The following is a 20,519-nucleotide window of genomic DNA, read 5'->3' as shown; positions in this document are numbered from 1 at the left end:
CTTCATTTTTCAAGAAGCTTCATCAGTCGTTGACGAGTTAACGAAATTACAAACAAATCAGCGCTTATATTACGCCTCAAGCGTCATTGCGACCCGATGCCTCAAGGTTGCGGGTGTAAGTAAGTAGTAAGTATAAAATGTATGGTGAAATCTTAGCCCTATCCCAAAAGAGCAGCATAATATAATTACTATACTCTTTGCATCAATTGCTTGCATGGACTGTTGCCCACTGCGCACCGATGAGCAGAGTCTCCATGCTTGATGTCTCTCTGATTGATTGTCAAGTGTAATAAACACTTTACTGACGATAACTAGGCAGCATGGGTCATTTAATCTTAGCCTGACTCTTAAACGGATGAAAAAAGTCCCCATCTGTCAAACGAGACTACCCAAATTTCTTTCTTGTTTGTCTGGTAGAAGGCTTTTCGGCGGGAAACGGGAACGGGACAGTTGCTTTCTTCATTGAGTAATCTAAATAATTAATACGAAGTGGTGTTTTGTGGTTAATGATCGCATTAAGTTAGTCGGAAGACATTCGCGAGTGTTATTATATTGGAGTATTCAATAAACAAAGTGTATCTGCCTATTTTCGCTTCGTGCCGGGAAGCCGCTTCATAACTCAAAAGTTTATGCGGACTTTTGAGTTAATTCGTTTGGGGTTCGGAGTAGGAGTCTACTCCGAGGGTGGGGGCTTAGGTTTCATCATCATCACCTTTCATCATTTCATTAATCATCAAGAAAAAAAAATACGTAAGACATGGCTGTATGGGCATAGTTCCCTTTGCCTTACCCTTCGGGGAAAAACAAAACAAAAAAAAAAAAAAAATTGTCTGGTAGAAATTCTGAATTTTTTAGAATTATTACCTGTAAATCCGACAAAATTACGTCTCAGTGGATAAAATTTTGTGTACCGTTAGGTTGCTTCTTAATTTTATCAAATATGGCTTGGCGGAGCCATGGAATAAACAATGTCGATATGGTTCGGAACCTTCGCGGTAAGAGCAGCTATTTTTGTAACTGTATATTATTATTATTATGATGTTTATCTAAGTAAGCTTTTTTTGCAGCCAACGGCATCATCAAATCTGATAATGTTGCCAATGCTATGACTGCTGTTGATCGAAAAAATTACTGCCCGTATGCCCCGTATCATGATTCCCCACAATCAATAGGGTATTCCGCTACCATCAGCGCTCCCCATATGGTAAGTGTCTTAGTATTAGATAAACATACTTAAATTCACAGTTATGCCGACTTTTTACGTTTACATACTAGAATATATTGAATGACGATAACTAAAAACAGCCTTATACCTTCATCCCACTGTTGCACCTGTGCCTATGGAACTACTGAGGATATTCAGGGGAATTTGTTTCAAGAGAACTTTGAAATTAAAATGTCCTAAATAATAATCTGAAAAAAGTGGTATCAATAAAAAAGCCGATTTCTATTTACAAAATTTATTTTTTATTTTAATTAAGCCTTTTTTTGCAGCATGCTCATGCACTAGAAAAATTAAAGGGCCAGCTGATACCTGGTGAGAAGGCATTGGATGTAGGCTCTGGATCTGGTTACCTGACTGCTTGCATGGCTATCATGCTTGGTGAAACTGGGAGAGTGGTTGGCATTGAACATATACCAGAACTTGTCACTATGGCCACAAAAAATATACAATCTGATAACCCACAGTTGCTAACATCTGACAGAGTTAAATTAGTTGGTAAGAATCTGCTTTTGCTATTTCTAAGCAAATTTAATTACCTTTAACCTTTCGAATGCCGGAACACAGATCTCGACCAGACATAATTTGAAAATTTATTGTATCTGGTATATCAACAGATAGGGGGTGAATTCATCCTATAAAGCTGTACCTCAGAGTATGTTAATTGGGAAAATAGTTGTAAATTATGGTTTATTTAAGAAAATTGATATTATTATTATCTTTTGTCTATATTTTTAGAATATACACACCCATGCTCAATTATTTAAAGTGAGTATTTATTTTCAGTTGGTGATGGTCGCCAGGGCTATCCATCAGAGGCACCATTCAATGCTATACATGTCGGAGCAGCAGCTCCCCATCTGCCCAATGCTGTAAGGGAATACTTTTTAATGATATGACAACTTAATATTATTATTTTTTGAAATGGAAAAGGCTTGAGCTGATACAGCCCCAATGGAGACTGCAACCTTGTGACATCATTTGCAACCAAGTCCCTAATTTAAAAGTCCCCTAGATCAATCCGCTTGATAAGATCCAGTGTCTAGGACAACTTGATATTTTTTATTGATTATTCAATTGCTTTTTTAAATTAATTGTTTCAATGTGGCTTTTCTAGCCCCCCAGGTATTTTTAGGAAATAGTTGTATATTGATTAGTAGTCACACAGTATATTGATTGACCTATTTATTTTTATAGACCCATTTTTGAAATAATATTTTCATAACTCCCATATTATTTCTCATTTGTTTTACAGTTACATCATGAATAAGCCGATAGTAGAGTATGAGTTTACCAAAATAAATGTTAAGGATAGGGTATTTCACAAATAGGGTGTTGTGAATACAAGGTGGTTTTACTACTAAACGTTAACATTAAATGTGCTTAGTTCCATAATTCATACCTATGTATGCAGAGAAGATATGTCGTGGCCAGATCATAGAATTGACCATTTCATGAAATGATCGACCATTTCATGAAATGATCGACCATTTCATGAAATGGTCGTATTTCATGAAATGGCCAACTTCAACTGACCATATCGTTTAAACGTTAGCGTTTAATGATATTTCCATCCACGTTTGGCCATATCATTAATGTAGGGTATCCATGATAAGTGGTGTAATAAAAACGCGAAATAAGGTAGGAAATAATGTATTACTCTAGTACAAAGTACAAAAATGTTTAAAAGTCAATTAAAAATTAAAAAGTCATTTCGATTAACGGAGTGTTGATGTAGTTGACATATACGCCGTAACTGCATCTCGCTTTGAAGTCGTCGTCATATTTTTTGACACTATTTCATGCCATTGGTCATCATTCAGTATACTTTTCGTGTGTAAGATAAACATACTGGCGGCGTAGGGGTGGCCCAAGGGCCACCACCGCCGCACCCTAACCTACTGTTATGCCTTGTAAAAATTATAAAAAAAAAGGATTATGATAATTTAAATTATGACAAAAACATTTATGCGCCACAATATATACATATTTAATAGTTGTCTACTTTTCAGTTGATTGAACAGTTGAAACCTGGAGGTAGACTGATAGTTCCAGTGGGGCCAGAGGGTGGCGAACAACACCTCACGCAGGTAAGATCTTTCACAATTTTTTATATTAGATTAATATCAGTTGAGATTTCTTTAGTAGAACATTGCAAAAAAAGCTATGCTTTTTCTTTCTTTCATATCCATGTTCACTATGGCTGATCTAACATCATATAAGGCATTTTAGTTTTCGGCCTATGGCTTGTGAAGGCCGTTATTAAAACTATCCTTATTTCAGGTGGACAAGGCAGCTGATGGCACCACTACAGTGAAGAAGTTGATGAGCGTGATCTACGTCCCTCTCACTGACAAGGACCACCAATACCGTGAGTGACGTATCCCATTCGTTCTCATTTGTGTCTCAATCATTGGCGCGATGATCCTTTTATGCCTGTCGGCACGATCGGCATGGAAACCTCGCAGACCCTGAAGATTCGTAGCTTTACAAATCTATGTAAAATTGTGATAAACCTTAAGTAAGTTAATTTTACGCTTATATTTATTGAAATTTATATCCATGACGATATTTTTGTAAAAAGTAATCCTATTCAAATGATTTGTGGCTTACAAATGTAAAATGCAAAGCATCTTCAAATTTTAATGACTGTTAGCTGTAGAGATTTTATTTATTTTCAGGGTTTTCAAAGATTTGTTGCATAATGTGAAGTAGTAAGTTAAAATGTTTATTATCTTTAATTGTAAAGACATGTATCGCCAAACCAGATGTATAAATCAAATGCATGAAATGAAGCCACTTCTCTACAGCCTGCAGACATATTCTTAAAATAACAGTGGCAAGCATTTTTCTGCCTTAGTTTAAAATAGATTGGTTTGTGTATAATAGTACTTCATTAGTCGTATGTGCCTTTCATTGTTAGTAACATATTTCATCAAACAATAATCGGGCATTGTAGACAAGATAATCTTTGTGGACAGAGTCTGGAGTGCCAAGGGACAAAACCAGGGCGGGCGGCCACTTAGCCGTCCTGTTGTCGTGCATATTTATATCCGTAAGCATCAAGATGGCGGAAGCATGCTTCGAATTTAATATATTTCACTTCAATATGTCTCATTCACATAATATACTATTTGTACTTGACATGTGAATACCTTCTGTAGGCCCAGATAGTAAGAAAAAATCCTGGTAATGGTAAACTTGTTTAAGGCAGGAAGCAGTAACAAGATGTGAAATATCATAAATTCGAAGCTTTAAGCCGCCATCCTGAAAAGCTGACTATGTGTCTACTAAGTGTTGACCTCTATAATGTATTTACAACAGTAGTTCTGTCCCGAGATTTGGCAGTCGCTAATGCCCATTAAAAGGCAAAAATTTGTTCTAGGTACTTGGCGTTAGATACATATACTCTCAACTTTAATATTTGTATAAATTGTCATAAATAATTAACACCGTACTGGAGGCAATTATTCAGAGTCACATGTTTATAAAAATAGTAAATTTATTGATATTTGTATTCAAAATAATGGACCTTAAATCTTAATATACTGTATAAAATAAATACCTAAAACTAGAAAACATTGGTATTATTTTATACTTTTGAACAATTTCCCTGCGAATTTCCTCTTGCCGTATGGTTTATCGTCTTTACCGGTAACATCCGCAGGTTTCGCTTCCACATGTAGTATTGAGTACAATGATTCTGCTTCATTTTTGTTTTCTATAATTTCTGTTAACTGTTCCTGCAAGAAGAATTAATTCTTAACTAGCGGCACACTGTGATGGCCAAAAATCAGAATCATTTATTCAACGTAATTATCATGGATAAACTTGTTGAAGGTCAATCTAACATTTTTGAATTTACGTCATTTCGCAAGGTGTTATGGCTGAGGAGAAGAAATGACAAGAAACTGCAACAGAAACACATCTTATACGTAAATCAATGCATTACAAGTTATTAAAATAACTAGAGGAACACATTCAGTACCAGACATTTTTATCATTTAGGTAATCATTAATCTTATAATAAGCTTTTTTACATAAAGTAAGCTTCACATGAGCTGTAAATTTATTTTAGGCCATTTTGACACAATAAATACTGCTAATCCCTCTGTCTACATTAAAATGAAACTTGATGAACACAATAAAGTACAGCTATTTCCTTGTTTAACATACCAAGTTATTAATTATACAGGAAGAAAATACGTTTGTTCGAAGCACAATGATAATAAAATATCTTAAGGTATATTTACCAGTGTGAGAGTAATTAAATGGTCGAGCGACACTCCTTTGTTCATGATTCTAGTTATATTCTTGGAAGTCACGCCAGGCAACTTCTGTACAAAGTCGTGAACCATCACGTTGTACCTCTCGTAATTCATATCGTCTGCGGTGTTCTCTCCACTAAGTGCTAGCGCCTCGGCCACGTTTGGGTTTTTTCTACCTTGCTGTAAACATTATTCTGTTATCAAATAGAAGTCGACCTTAGCCAGACCCGCCATTCGCCATTTTGCGGCTAAAATAGGGAACTAACTTTTTCCAGATTAACATCAGGTTTATTAACAGACCCATAAAGCGTAAAAGATAGCAGCGCTTTTTTATATTTTTGACAGCCTCTGATTACATCTAACATTGTTTTTATATTAAAAAAAGCAAGATATGGATTTACAGACACGAAAGTCTAAAAACACTCTTTTTTATTTACTAAGTTTATATTTATTAAAATCTAAGTAGATCTTTACCTTAAGTTCGTAAAATAGCTCGGCAGTCGCATACGGGCTGGGTGACCACACTAGTTTCAGTCTTGGGAAATGTATCGTAAGCAGTTGCAATTTCTGTTGGATGTCTGCACCCGATATGTCGGTAGACACCACAAAATGCCCCTAAAATAGGTTTAAACAAACAGGTATTTGAACTATTGCTAATGTCCAATATTTTTTCTGTAAAATTTCAGTACCGAAAGATATTATAATTTTGACACGAAGTCCATGGATTACAGCGGAGACGTGCAGAATCGACCAATCGCAGCGCGTGAGAGAGCTGAGCTGTGGCTCTCTCCCTCGCGGTGTTGGTCGATTCCTGTACATCTCCGCTTTGTTGGAAACTCATCCTAATATACATATACAATAACATGTGTTAGACGACACATTAAGGGTAAAATGATTTACTAATTTATTTAATATCTATCTGCAGGTTTCCGAACTGGAGGCCCATGGAAAAGAAGAGATTTATAAGACTTAAAATTACACTATTTATTTTAACTTTTGTATTTTCCATTAAATTAAATTATTTAAACGATGTTACATAAGGCCTTGGATTTGTTTACCTGTAGGTTAAAGGATTTATTCTGGTCAAATTCTATAAGTAGGACTGGGCGGCTGTAGTTACGGCACATTTGCGTGCACTGGGTATAAAGGCGGCCCGAGTTGAGAGAGCCGATCAGGTCCGATATCGACTTCCTTTCCACACATATATCTGGCGTCAGGATATAGTCTCCAATCTATGAAATATAGAAGTCTGCTGATGTTAATACAAACTATATTTTTATCATATTACGAGAGAAAGAGATACAACTGGTAAATAACATGTACTCACGGTTATAGTGACCGGTTCGATATTAATTCCTTTTTTATGCAACAGTGAGGGCAGATCCGAGCGGAATTCTCTCATGTCCACTATTACCACTGGTTTCTCTTTAATTTGAGTTTGCCCCCCTGTAATAAATAAAAATATTTATCTACCAAATAGCCTATTGTAACAAAGTTGAAACAAAAGTAGGTACTAGGTACTTACAGCTTTTGAAATAAAATAATAAAAATTTAGCCTATTTTAGAAAATGATGACAACATGCGAAAAATTTTATTCGTAATGAAATGCATAATAAATAATATAAAGCTTTACTATTACCAGCTTTTCGAGTGTCTTTTGAATCATCTTCCTCTTCAACATTCATATTGAAGTATTCATCAGTTTTTCCATCTTGATATGAAGGAACAACCATTACCTGTCAAAATGAGAAACACCTAAGAGAATGAAGTTGCTTATTGGGCTGATCAGTAGCTCTGATGGTTCGACGATAGCTAGGATGATGCTAGTTAGAGCTAGAGGCGAGAGAAATGTAGAAATTATACAAAAGCCTATACTAAGTAGTGGTAAGATTGTGCGCTTAATGAATGATGGATACAAACTGCAACACTACATATACATAAACGTGACCTTACACATTTGGTTTGAATAAGCAATTCAAAGGACTGTTTCTCCCTCTTCAAGGCAGTGAGGTATGCTTGTTCTTCCACAGTTTTGTCGTGAATCATAAAATACACTTTAGCCACTGGTTCTTCAGCCTTTTTCTTGCATTCAAATATTTCTATCTGTCTTACTGCGGATATATCACTGTGATACATTATAATGTATTCTGGCCGTAACGTTTCTAGGGTCTTCTCTAGTGAAAGGTGATTTCCATTTTCTTTGAATGTTTGTATATAAATTAGGGGTTTTTCAGCTTCGATTTGTGTTATATCTAGATTGTCCAGCTGTGAAATGTAAAATATAAGTACACATACTACATTATTATTTAAAAAGTCGTGTTTATTAATGGAATGATAAGAACATATTTATACCTGAGAAATAGGCTCAAACATACTTTCATTTGTATCTTTGCTTGTGTGGGCCTGTGATGCGACTTGTGTCAATGTTAACACATAATTGGATTTGTTTGATTCATCTACATTAAATTCATCATCATCTTCTAGTTCACTTTTTGTATCAATATCTTCTTTCTGAACATTTTTATTGTCATTCTGTTTGGAATTCTTCGTTTTCTCTTTTTTAACTACTTTATCAGTAGGTAATTGGTTTTTGAAACCAGTGAATTTTGATGACAATTTATTTATAGTAATATCTCTTCTAAAAGCAGTGTAGAAGAGGTATTTGTTGGCGCCCATGGTGAGATAATGATTCAACTGGCTGCAAGTTTTATTGTCTTGACACAGTATAAGTATCTTGGTTTTATTTAAGGAGCTATTTTGTGTAGTCCTTACTTCTTTTGGTATCTCATCTAGTAATAAATCGCTGAGACATTTCCATTTAGGACACGGTTCTGGTTCAAATGCTGAAAATTATAATACTGCTGTTCAGCAAAGTAATCAGTCACATCCTCTAAAATAGAAAGTAGAAAGAGTGTAAATATTTACCATTTTTGGAGTTAAACACTCTGTTTTTGGCCAATGTAAATAACTGCTCAGCAGAGTCTAAGAGTATCCAACCCGAGTTTATTTTGGCATATTCCGGTGATCTGTATTTACTAACAAGGGCGTAAAATGACACAGAGTCATCATGAATGAGGTTTCTGAAATGTTAAAATGTTATGGAATTATTTGTTTGTCTCTTAAGCAGCATCAATTAAAATTGACATAAAATAATACTGACATAATCATACTTCTAAGAACTTTGAGGTCTTGAATATATTCCTTAGTTCTGGTGCTTAGCTGATGCCAAACACAATCCAACTGTGACTGGAGAATTTTGTGGAACTTCTTAGTCATACAATTTTCTGTTGTTATTTCCTAGAAATTAAGGCCATAAGAGAGAAAGAGTTTAGTTTGTTATACCTACTATTGTTTTATTTTTTTATAAACAGGAAAACAAAGAGATTGCACCAAATATTTATTGTGTAGTCACTTTCATTTTTTTACATGAACATTCTTTGTAAAGTTGTAACACTATATGTATACAGACACTATACAGGCTGCAGCAAATGTGGACAAATACAGCAGGAAGTGGTCTTCAATAATGTCATAGTCACTGTTACTTAATCCATTAATAAAATTTGAAAATAAGTCGAAAAGTAAAATGATTTTTGATCATCTTAGTCTTCTACTTCTATTTCTAAATTAGCATTTTATAATTTATCTTTGACCCAGTTAAATATCCCAATGTAATTGGGAAGTTAAATATCCCAATGTAATAACTTGCCTGCATATCCAAAGTTCTATTCATACTCTTTAACTGCTTGACAGTGTAGTTCATGATGTCCAGTAGACAAGTTTGGATGAATGTCATGTTTGTGGTCATTGGCACATGCAACTCCACAACTTCAGCCTTCCTGCTTTTAAGACTTTTGATAATCGCACCATGAAACCTGTAAAGTATAGGTTTTAAGTTGAATAATATTCAACATACATATTATGTATTATATAGGAGCAATGAAAAGAAAGAAATCTTAATTACTCTTGTGTACAAAATCACAGGATAAGTTCTCGACAGATCTACAAACAACCGCGTTACGACGCACCACGCGCTAGTATACATAATAAGACGATGCATACTTTCTTAATTTGACACAATTTTATTGAATGTATATACCACTGTGTATTTACATTCACTAAGTTTTCGCCGCATTTTTGTGTCAAGTGTTGTATCTATGGTAGTGGTAAATCAATGGGTGTACAATATTCTATACACCTCTGCCTACCCTTTCGAGGTTACAGGGGTGATGCTATGTTAAGTTTTCGTCATTGATCTTTGTTACTACTATTAATTTCAGTTTTATTTAATTATTAAAAATAAGATAGGTAGTCATTATTATGTAACTGAAGTCAACTTACCTAGGCCATAAGAACAGTTCAGTGACAAAGAGTGCCCTCATAACCTTTTCTACTTGATGGTATCCAAATGTGAAGGATATAGGCGAGTTGGAAAATGCCTTGATGAAACCTGTCTAAATTACAAATAACTAATTACAACATAATAGGTACTTTATAGTACAATAAAATTGATAAACATCAGAAAAATTATGAGAGAAAATAATATTAAAATAGCAATGGGATTTATGACTAAACAAAATTAACAGATTTACTTACCTTATTTTTTTGTCTATACAACCTCAGTGCAAACGCTTCCTGGCAAGATTCCAACACAGTGTGTGCTCTTAGCACAATTATGCCAGTGATGTGTGAGATTGGCACACGGTCCTTCAACAGGTCTACCACCAATATGCGAGTTGACACAAAGTAGATGCCTCCTTCCAAATAAGCTTTCTCTCTGAATTACAAATTATTACAAAAATTAACATAACATTATGCATAATACAGACAATAACGCAAAATAAAAATAAATTGTTACCTTTCTGTTCCAAGAGCAGGCAATGCCGTCAGGTTGAATTTCTCAGTGAGGAGTTTTTCTTCATATTCGCCACTGTTTATAACTAGCACTAAGTTTCCAGGATCTTTGAATACCCACAATAGATTTGATAGTATTGAGGTATAGTTGAGTCCCCTGCAATTTAAAAATTCACAAATATGAATTGTCTAACGGTTTATGGTTGTATAGCAACCGGTCGTCATTTTATTTAAAGTAAAAACTTACTTTGCCATTATAAGCAGAGCATCTTTTTCGAACATATCAATGAAGATTTGTTTTTCAAACGGTAGTAAGGGGTATTTAGTTTCTATGTTTTGAGTTTCATGTTCAATTTCTTCCTCTTCGTTTACCTCCATTGCTGACCTTTAAAAGAGGCTGAGAAATACCATATACCATAGAAATTATTACAAATAAATAAAATATTCGAAACTGACCAAAACAAACTTAACCACAGACTACAAATACAACCTAACTTAACCTACCCACTAACCCCAACCCACTATGTCAATCGACAAAATGTCATTTTTCCTTTTAATTAATTTTTTTTTTTTTTTTTTTTTTTTTTTTTTTTTTTTTTTTTTTTTTTTTTTTTTTGTAATGGCTTCGCAACGCATTTAGCCAAATACAAGGAATTAAAGTTAGGGAAACGTGGATATGGAAAAGAAATACGGTAATAAAATGAAGGGAAACAGGATTGGAATTTGGGATATTCTAGTTAGATATATACATGTTATTTACAATTACATATTTACAAATACATGTTTTTATAAATTAATATCATTTTTAGCAATATATAGGGCAATAGTTTTATATACAATAGAACAATTTAAATAAAGTAAACAAGAAATAGAAGTAGGGAGCGGAACTTGGATATGGAGCAATTGGGTAATAAAACTGGAATGGTCATTTAAGGGACAGGAGAAGAAAATATGATTGACATCTCCATATTCACCGCAGGAACAAAATGGATCGGATATAATATTACATTTATATAGATGTGCTGGAGTGCAGACGTGCCCTAGGCGAAGTCTGCATATGACAGAGGTTGCTCTTTTATCAATACCTAAGCCTGATTTAAAAAACCAAGGTTTATTTGGGATCGATTCTTGGATAACACGGTAGTATTTACCTTTGGCCATGTTGTTAGCCCAAAGCACATTCCAGGCGTCTCTTAAGTATATGTCAGGTAAGTTCTGTAAGTCGTGACTAAAGTTGTTGTAAGGGAAAATATCTCCAGAAAGAACTGCATCCTTAGCTAATCGGTCCACCCTTTCATTACCAGTTATACCAACGTGTGCTGGAATCCATGCCAAAGTGACATTATAACCCTTCACCCTGCATTGTAACAACAAATCTCTGATAGAAAAAATTAAAGGGACCTGTTTGTGAGATTTAAAGGCAAAGCGTTCTATTGCCTGCAGAGAGCTGAGAGAATCAGTAAATATAATAGATTTTTGTAGTTTCATTAAAATTATGTACTCCAATGCCTTGAAGAGGCCAAAACACTCACCTGTGAAGACAGATGTCTCCGGTGGAAGTTTAATTTTCTGTACAATATTGAATTGAGAGTGATAGACTCCCACACCGACGCAACTTCTACCGGAATGCTTAGAGGCATCAGTGTATATACAATGTGTGTCAGACCAATTTTCGTTGACAGCATTTCTAAATTCAAAGTTTTGGTTGGAATCATTTTTAATAAAATCGTAAATAATGGTAGGCTTTAATACGAGACAACTAAAACTAGATTGATATAAGGGCAACAAGGAAGATCGATAAGTCGGGGCAACTATATTATTGAATCTTTTATAACTTTTAACTAAACAAGGGAGATCTTTATGAACCCAATAGGATGAGGAAACAATTTCCTCAGAGAGTCTAGCAATTTTAGTGAATAAAGGGTTATTTACAATCTGCAAAATTCGAAAGAAAAATCTATCGCACAGATATTGTCGTCTCAACGCTAAGGGTGCTTCACAGCACTCAACTTGGAGGCAATTTATCGGGCTAGATTTCATCGCACCGGTTACGAGTCTAAGGGCTTTTGATTGAATGCCATCCAACTTTCTAAAAGGACCTACATTTCCTGGATGTAACAAAAATGATCCGTAATCAAGAACACTCCTTATAAGAGCGTTGTATAGGAGTTTCATGGTAAACGGATGGGCTCCCCACCAAACCCCAGAAATGCATCTAAGAATATTTAGATTACGCTCACATCTCTTCAGAACATAATCGCAGTGAGGCTCACCAGAAAGTTTAGAGTCCAAAATAACTCCCAGGAATTTGTAATGTTTGTTAACGGGTAAAGGCAATTTATTGTACAAAACATTTACATCTGGGTGAATTCTTTTCCTAGTAAAAAGAACCACAGAGCTTTTAGATGGAGATAGATTAAGACCATTGTTGTCTAACCATATCTTTAGATTAGATAGTGCAGATGAAAGAGAGCCGCAAATATCCTCCGTAGATTGCCCCGAAACATATAACAGTAAATCATCTGCATATTGCAGGACGTTAGAATATCCATACAATGAATTCTCTAAGTCGTAGGTATATAAGTTATATAGTTGCCCCGATTCCTGCAGACATCTCTTAATTTTACTTTAAGTTATACCTGTCATTTTCTTATCCGCCGAAAAGGAAAGGGACGGATGATTGACAGCTCTTAATTTTAGGAAGAATGAGTAAATAAATGAATAACCCGGGCGAATTTTTAGACGGTTGTTTTAGATTTGTGCTTAAAATTGACGTGTGTTCCATAAATTTTATGCTTGTCGATTACCCGTCCCTTTCCTTTTCGGCGGATAAGAAAATGACAGATATAACTTAAAATAAAATTAGATGGTGTTTACAGGAATTAGCACCAATATAGGGCTTAAAACTGAACCTTGTGGTAGACCTTTCCAGACGGTCCTGCATATCCATGAATCGTCTTCATTCATCACTCGGTATTTAATAAACCTTTCGGATAACATGTTAATAATGAAATTACTCAATACATATGGTATGTTTAATAATAATAATTTCTGATGAAGTATGGAAATAATTACATTGTCGTATGCGGATTTGATATCTAAAAAAGCAGCAACCACCGAGTCATTTCTAGAAAAAGCTAGCCGTATGTCTGTGGTCAAAATACCCAAACTGTCAAATGTGCTTTTTCCCTTTCTAAATCCAAACTGACTAGCAGAAAGAAGTTTATTATGTTCAATGAACCATTCTAGACGGTTTTTTACTAAATGTTCTGTTATTTTGAGCAAGACTGAAGATAAGGCTATTGGACGATAGGAAGCAGGATCAAGTTTTGACTTATTTGGCTTTAATAACAGGATTAATGTTTGAGTCCTCCAAGTGTTTGGAATAACACCAGTGAAAATGACATAATTTATGATTGTGAGAAAGTAATTAAGGCCATTAGCGTCAAGGTGGGTGAGAAAGGAGTATGGTATACCGTCTTCGCCCGGAGCCGAATCTTTAACATAAGAGAGAACACCCTTCAATTCTAGCAAAGTGAATGGAGCGTTCATGTCATCATGTTGAATATTATTATTTGGATTGAATGGTAAATCAGTAAAAGGAGAAACAATAAAGTTTTCAGGGGCTGATGGAGGAGCCAAACGATCCATGACCTGTTCAGCAAGAATAGGAGATATCACACTGTGTTGGGAGTCATTAAAAACGGACCTGAACCGTCTAATATTCTGCCAGACTAAAGACGGCTTTACATTTGGGCATAAAGATAGACAGAACTTTTTCCATCCATCATATTTCTTTTTTTTAAGTAGAATCTGTGTAGAAATAGCAGCTTGAGAATAAATAATAAAGTTATAATCAGACATACATAAACAGTACTCTTTTTCTGCCTCTTTTCTTTGTCTAACTGCTTTTGTACATTCCTCATCCCACCATGGTGGAGATGGGATCCATTCAGGAGAATTACTCTTTAAGGGAAAAGTTTCATTAGCTACTTCGATTAACATTGTAGCTAATTTTTCTGAACAGTCTACCACATTGTTCTGCGTAATTTCTGGTAAATCTACTAATTTATTCTTGGCTCTAATACTAAATAAATTCCAGTCTGCATCTGCCAGCTTGTGTTTCAAATGAGTTCTTCTTACTAATTTGGAAGGTTTATTAAAGGGAAAAGTAATTACTAATGGATAATGGTCGCTACCTAGTCTTGATTCCAAAGGGGCCCATGAGAGAAGAGATGCAAGGTCAGGTGTACAAATAGATAAGTCTGGAGCACTAGGCTCCTGCCGAGGGCCTCCAAGACGAGTTATTAAACCAGTATTTAATACGCATAGATTAAGTGAATCCAGAATGCCTAATAATTCATTACCATAATATGTGGATGTAGAGCAGCCCCAGCTTTGATGGTGTGAATTAAAGTCTCCCATGACTACAAATGGTTTAGGTAAGAGGCTAAGAATGTTCTTAATTTCAACAAAAATACTTACACTAGGACGAGAAAAATATACAGATATAAAACAAATGTTATTTACAATAGCAGCAACAATTGATATGTTGCTGTCATGAGGAGGAAGGGTGAAAGGAGAAAAAGAAAGGGAATTTTTGATGAGTATGGCTACTCCGCCATGCTCATGTGGTCTATCTTCTCGGATACAGGAATAACCAGGAACTTTAAAAATTGTATCCTGCTTAAACCATGTTTCCTGGAGACATAGAACAAAAGGTTGATATTTATTTATAAGATAAATCAGTTCAGTTTTCTTAACACTATTAAGGCTTTGACAATTCCATTGTATTGCCTTGGCTTTTAGGTCCATCTTGGGTATTTGCTGTAAGTTCGTATAAAACATTTATGATATAGGCAACGTTGGACGGTGAAATAGTAGTAGAGGTGGAAAGTAACTTTATTAATTCTTTTATAATCTCAGATGTCTTAGAAGTTTCACTAGGCTCACCACTATAAACTGGTTTGCTTTTATCTAAAGTGGGTTGTCTAATTATTTCATTATGAGCAATATGATCATAACCCTTAGGGTTATAGGAAGTGGTTGACCTGGGCTTGAGGAAGACTGTCTTTTTATAAGAACGGGAAATGTTTTGTTGTGTTGAGAAGTTAGGATTATTGGGAGTGGATGGTGAATTGGAAGGTGAAGATGCTTTTGAAGGAGAGGGTGGAGCAGTAAGTAAGGCCTCTGCATACGAAACTCTGGAAACAGGTGGGTGAAGCTTCACAGCTTCCATATATGATACACAACTTTTACTCATGGTTTCTTTTATGGCTTTCTGTCTGCTGAACTCTAAACATTTCTTACTTGTGGCTTCATGGCATCCTCCACACAAACAACACTTATATTCTTCCTCCTCTACATCACAGGACTCTCTAGTGTGCCCTTTACCACACTTTGAGCACCTTGGGGTTGAGCGACACTGATTTTTTACATGTCCATATTTACAGCAGTTGTAACATTGTACAGTAGGATATATATAAAGAGACACAGGTAAGGCTGTATAGCTAGTGATGGGCAGGGAAAGAAAAAATTGGGTGGGAAAGAAAAAATATCGGGAAAATATGGGAAAATAAAATAAACACCCGAAAAATTCCCGAATCATGGGAAAATATTTTTTATTTAATTGTTTTTAATCTTATTATTATTTGTATGTCGTTTCCATGTCTCGGGTCGGGTCTGTCATGGAGTCCCGGACTTTTGGAAGGCGTGCGTGGGGCCGAAGCCAACACGTAGAGGCCCCTTAAGACAATTTACTCTAAATGTGTTGTGACACCAACCGGCGATTATCCCTGTATGCACTATGGGAGTGCACCCAAAGACAATCCCTGGTTCGTGTAGGACTATTGCAGATTATGGGAACAAAAGGAACTGGGCTATTGGGTTGGGGGTTAGTGAACCTATATACTGGGGCTATGGGGGACTATGGCGCCTGCTCGACCAATGTTAATAACAGAGATACATGGGGCAGGCGGTGACTCGTCACTCACTGGTTGGGCCACCTATCTAGCCGACGCGACTGGACGGCAAGGCAGCAACATGGTTGTGAGCATCTCAGGGTGTCAAGAGGTGTACACCGCTTTCTGCGAGGCGGTTTACCCGCCTTACCAACTCGCGACTTATGCATCTTTCACTTCCACCCTGCGAGCGTATAGCTCTAACGCCCCACTCTGGCTGGCCAATGAAGTCAAGCCAGAGGTGAGAGTCCTGCGGCCCCCGCTAAGGTCCACTCCGGCCAGCCAGTACTGTCACCATCTTTGTTGCTCTTCTTTGGACTCTCTCTAGTAGTGCAATGTCCTTCCGATAGTAAAGTCTCCATATTTGAAACCCATGTTCTAACAGCGGTTTGACGTAAGTAAGTTTTGTAAAGCCTAAGAAACAATTCCGTATCTATATGATAAAAAGCTTTTCTAATTATGTATAAGAGGGAGTTATCCTTCTTAGTGATTCCAATAATGTGTTCGTCCCACTTTAGATTATGTGTTATCGTTATGCCAAGGTCTTTTTGTTTTTTAACACACTCGAGAGGTTTTGAGTCAATGGTGTAACTCAACGTGGGGTGGTTACTGCCAACATGCAACACAGTGCATTTGTCTACGTTTAATGTGATTAGCCAATCTCGGGTCCAAGCAATTACTCTATCAAGATCATCTTGGATTATATTATGGCTAATAAGTGGATTCCCTGTTATTTTCGTGTCATCTGCAAAGAGTGATATATCAGACATGATACCATGTTTAAGATCTGTAAGGTAGATACTTAATAAAATAGGTCCTAATACCGATCCCTGCGGCACACCGCTGAGGACTTTTCTGGGAACAGAGTATGATTCTCCGATGCGCACAGAGAATGTGCGATTTGACAGGAAGTCTTCAATCCACTTCACGACATTGCCTCTGATTCCAAAGGGCTCTAATTTAGCAATCAATGGTGTGACAGGAACTCGATCAAAAGCTTTTTCATAGTTCAAGTAAATAATATCTGTAGGTATTCGTGCCTCCCAATTTCTTGCACAAAACCATGTTGCTCCTCGATGATGACATTCTCTCGTGCCAAAAGCATCCTATATATCCTATTGCATGAAATTATTAAAATCGAACATTCCATTCAAAATATATTTCCAATTAGATCATCGGCTTTCCATACTTTGGCCGGCCCAAATTTGAAAGTGCCGGTCAGAGAAAAAAAATGTGTCCAACCTTTCGAGTAGATTGTTCTGAACATTTTTTACTATGACACCAGACGTGTATGACCATTAGTTTGGCTTTAATTGGATTTTAAAATTCTTGATTTCTCATTTATTTTGTATGAAAATAAAGTGCTTTGGGTAAAAAATGCGGTACGGCGGATTACAAAGGACCTTTAGAACATTTAATAATCTGGCGCAAAACATTTTTGACCGTTATCTTGACTTTTTATTCGTGTCTCTTTCCGTTTTGGTTTAAATGGGAAAAATGTCAGCCAGCGAAACAAAATAAGTCAAATCTTTTGGTAAACGACTTGAACGACGTATTTTTACTATACTACCAAATGTCGACTTTGGCTTTTATTGGACTTTTTAAAAAAACTTTTTTTTATACATTTTAACAATGACAACAAGCAGAGCTTTCCCAATGACTAGTTATTAGTGAGATAAATACTTTGTGTTTTTGTTTTGTATGTTGTTAGGTGAACTTCTATATTAATACTATCTGATTTTAGATATGACGTTGGCTGTAGTTTTTGCATTCGACTCAACGTTACGGCCTAAGTTTAGGTTGAATTATGGTATTGATTCACCTTGACTGTAAATGGTTACCACCCTCCAAAGATAAGCTTGCCATCTAGTGACGAAACTCGTATATTGGCATGACGTCTGAAGTATCTGTTAGGGAAAACAGGAGTCGGGTAGTTGTACTTTGCAAATATGCCTATCACAATGTCCTGGTGCTACTCGGCCGATAACATAGTAGGTACCTCTATCACCCCACTGTTTATTCCTTGTATACACTTTTCTTTAAAAAAAAATAGTTTCTTAAGCGTGTATCACCATCAGGTAAGGTAGTGGTCAAACGCAAACCTACTTTTCAAAAGACGACCACCATATTACGCCTTTAGCAAGATAGTTACATTATCACTAGATAAAACTTTTTTTGATTTTTGGAAAATCGAATTAAGTTCAAAATATTGGTCATAGTCGTTTAATGCCATAGTAATAAACATTCTGACGATCTTTTAAATAACGCGCCTGTTATATTTTATTTTTATACAAAATGAATCAAAAATCAAGTTTTTTTTTAAATCCAACAAAAGCCAAACTAATTAATGGTCATACACGTTTTTGTCATAGTGAATAATGTTTACAGGTATCTTCTCGATAGCTTTGACATGTGTTTTTTGCTGACCGGCACTTTTCACACAGAAACTATAACGTAAAGTCCAACAAAAGTCAAAATAATGGTCATAGACGTTTGGTGCCCTAATAATAAATGGTAAAATGGATAAGTTCTAACGGGATATACAAATATTGTTTCATGGCCGGCACTTCACATTTACACCAAAAATGTATGAAAATTCAGTTTTTTTTAATTCGAATAAAACCGAAAATATTGACCCTACAGCTTTGGTGCCATAGTAATAAATGCTCAGACGGATAAGTTCTAAGGATATATACCATTATTGTTACTTGGCCGGCACTTTACATTTTCACCTAAAATGTATGAAAAATACAGTTTTTTAAAATCGAATAAAACCGAAGATATTGACCCTACAGCTTTGGTGCCATAGTAATAAATGCTCATATGGATAAGATCTAACGGAATATAGCAAAATTATTTTTTGGCCGGCACTTTGACTTCTGGGCCGAAATCCGATGATCTCCTTTAAGTATTTTAAGAGTTCATACGACACTACGACAGAAGATAAATTGGGCATAAGTAGGCATACATTATATTTAAATGGTCTTTGTTGGAAATCCTTACTTTTAATACAAATATATGCGATAAAAAATATTTTCCCTTGAAATGGGAATTTTTCGGGTTTTTTCCCTCAGAATTGGGAAAATTCCCAAAACGCGGGAATTTTCCGGGTAAGAACCCAACACTATGTATAGCACATATAAACACGAGTAGGAAGTACCTGTCCGTCAAAAGTGACGACAATGGTACCTTTGAATAAGTATTCCGTAGTATTATTAACTGTAATTTTTTGTTTTATCTTCCTTATTTTAATAATAGGACCGCAACCTATAGGGACAGTAATGTTTGCAATGATCTCCTCATCTGACCAGTCTGCGGGCACACCTCTAACAACTCCCATTCGGGTGATATTGAAAGTAGGAATAAAAGCTTTAAATTTCTCCATTAGTAAATTCTGATTAGATAGGAAGGTATTTGCAAACATGTAACTGGAAAATTCCATGGAAATTCGATTTCGTCCTATCCTTTTTAAGCTACCATTGACGATACCTTGAATATTGTTTCGTTTTAAAAAACGGCCGAAAGAAACAGGGTGAAGGGTTACTCCATCATTACTGGATGATGTTTCTCTTTGAACATGAACAATGTATGGAGAACGGTCCAGAGGTTCATACGAGACGCGACCGATAGGAATACGGGTTGATGGATCATTGGATACCGGTGAGTCATTAGATACCTGAGAGACTTGCGACCCATGAGGAGCCTCAGATTCCTGAGGGGCCTGATGTTTCCGAAGCTGTGTACTTTGGTCTATTTCGTCTTTTAATAAAAGACAGTGGCAGTCATTTGGACTGCTTTCCTTTCCTTGTCGTCTTTTTTTCTTGTGGCAGGTACTACAAACGCGACGTGGAGTAGCTCGTTTGCGACTTTTATTAGAAGTCGGTGCCGAAGTAGAGCAATCAGTGTCCATTGATGACTCCAGCACATCTATTAATATGTCCATGCTAGTAGGTTTAGTGAAATTTTCTTGTTGAGACCTTTCAGGGGGAATCGTGCCCCCTGGGTCGTCGGGCGGATCGCCCATGGCGCCAAAAAAAAATTAAAAGACTTACCAATGTGAATACAGCTAACTACACTTTTAAATAATAAACTATACAAGTAAGTTATAAGATATATACAAATTATACTAAGAAAAACCAATCCTTATCGCGAAAATAATAATTTTAAAATTTTAGCGCTGAAAACTACGTCCTCTAAACACGGCGTTTCCCGCCCTTT

At 35.9% G+C, this 20,519-nt stretch overlaps 2 protein-coding genes across 6 annotated transcripts; one reads left to right on the top strand and one right to left on the bottom strand.

Moving 5' to 3' along the window:
- Positions 1-352: 352 nt before the first annotated feature.
- On the top strand, positions 353-6,530 carry LOC126368587 (protein-L-isoaspartate(D-aspartate) O-methyltransferase). 3 transcript variants are annotated; one of them, XM_050012652.1, is made up of 8 exons: positions 353-419; positions 840-995; positions 1,068-1,204; positions 1,495-1,720; positions 2,009-2,094; positions 3,235-3,312; positions 3,506-3,593; positions 6,416-6,530. In XM_050012652.1, exons 1-8 carry the CDS (start codon positions 356-358, stop codon positions 6,454-6,456), a joined length of 876 nt encoding a protein of 291 aa, XP_049868609.1. In that variant the 5' UTR covers positions 353-355; the 3' UTR covers positions 6,457-6,530. The 3 variants fall into 3 exon arrangements, with proteins under 3 accessions (XP_049868609.1, XP_049868610.1, XP_049868611.1); XM_050012653.1 differs by lacking the exon at positions 6,416-6,530 and adding an exon at positions 4,608-4,801; XM_050012654.1 differs by lacking the exon at positions 353-419 and having other exon boundaries at positions 589-995.
- Positions 2,860-20,369, bottom strand: LOC126368560 (DNA repair endonuclease XPF). Of its 3 annotated transcripts, none has more exons than XM_050012596.1 (16): positions 20,354-20,369; positions 10,589-10,738; positions 10,346-10,498; positions 10,084-10,264; positions 9,829-9,941; positions 9,197-9,362; positions 8,651-8,787; positions 8,416-8,570; positions 7,843-8,333; positions 7,444-7,755; positions 7,130-7,226; positions 6,818-6,936; positions 6,549-6,722; positions 5,965-6,105; positions 5,476-5,670; positions 2,860-4,965 (listed from the first exon to the last, which is right to left on the bottom strand). In XM_050012596.1, the coding sequence occupies exons 2-16, from the start codon at positions 10,717-10,719 to the stop codon at positions 4,810-4,812; spliced, it is 2,721 nt and encodes a 906-aa protein (XP_049868553.1). In that variant the 5' UTR covers positions 10,720-10,738; positions 20,354-20,369; the 3' UTR covers positions 2,860-4,809. The 3 variants fall into 3 exon arrangements, with proteins under 3 accessions (XP_049868553.1, XP_049868552.1, XP_049868551.1); XM_050012595.1 differs by lacking the exon at positions 20,354-20,369 and adding an exon at positions 15,652-15,847; XM_050012594.1 differs by lacking the exon at positions 20,354-20,369 and adding an exon at positions 10,846-10,864.
- Between the last annotated feature and the right edge of the window lie 150 nt (positions 20,370-20,519).

The sequence above is a fragment of the Pectinophora gossypiella genome, chromosome 7, assembly GCF_024362695.1.
Source record: "Pectinophora gossypiella chromosome 7, ilPecGoss1.1, whole genome shotgun sequence".
NCBI classification, from domain to species: Eukaryota; Metazoa; Arthropoda; class Insecta; order Lepidoptera; family Gelechiidae; genus Pectinophora; species Pectinophora gossypiella.
Note: the sequence above shows the minus strand (reverse complement) of the source record. Positions and strands in the feature narration are given on the sequence as shown.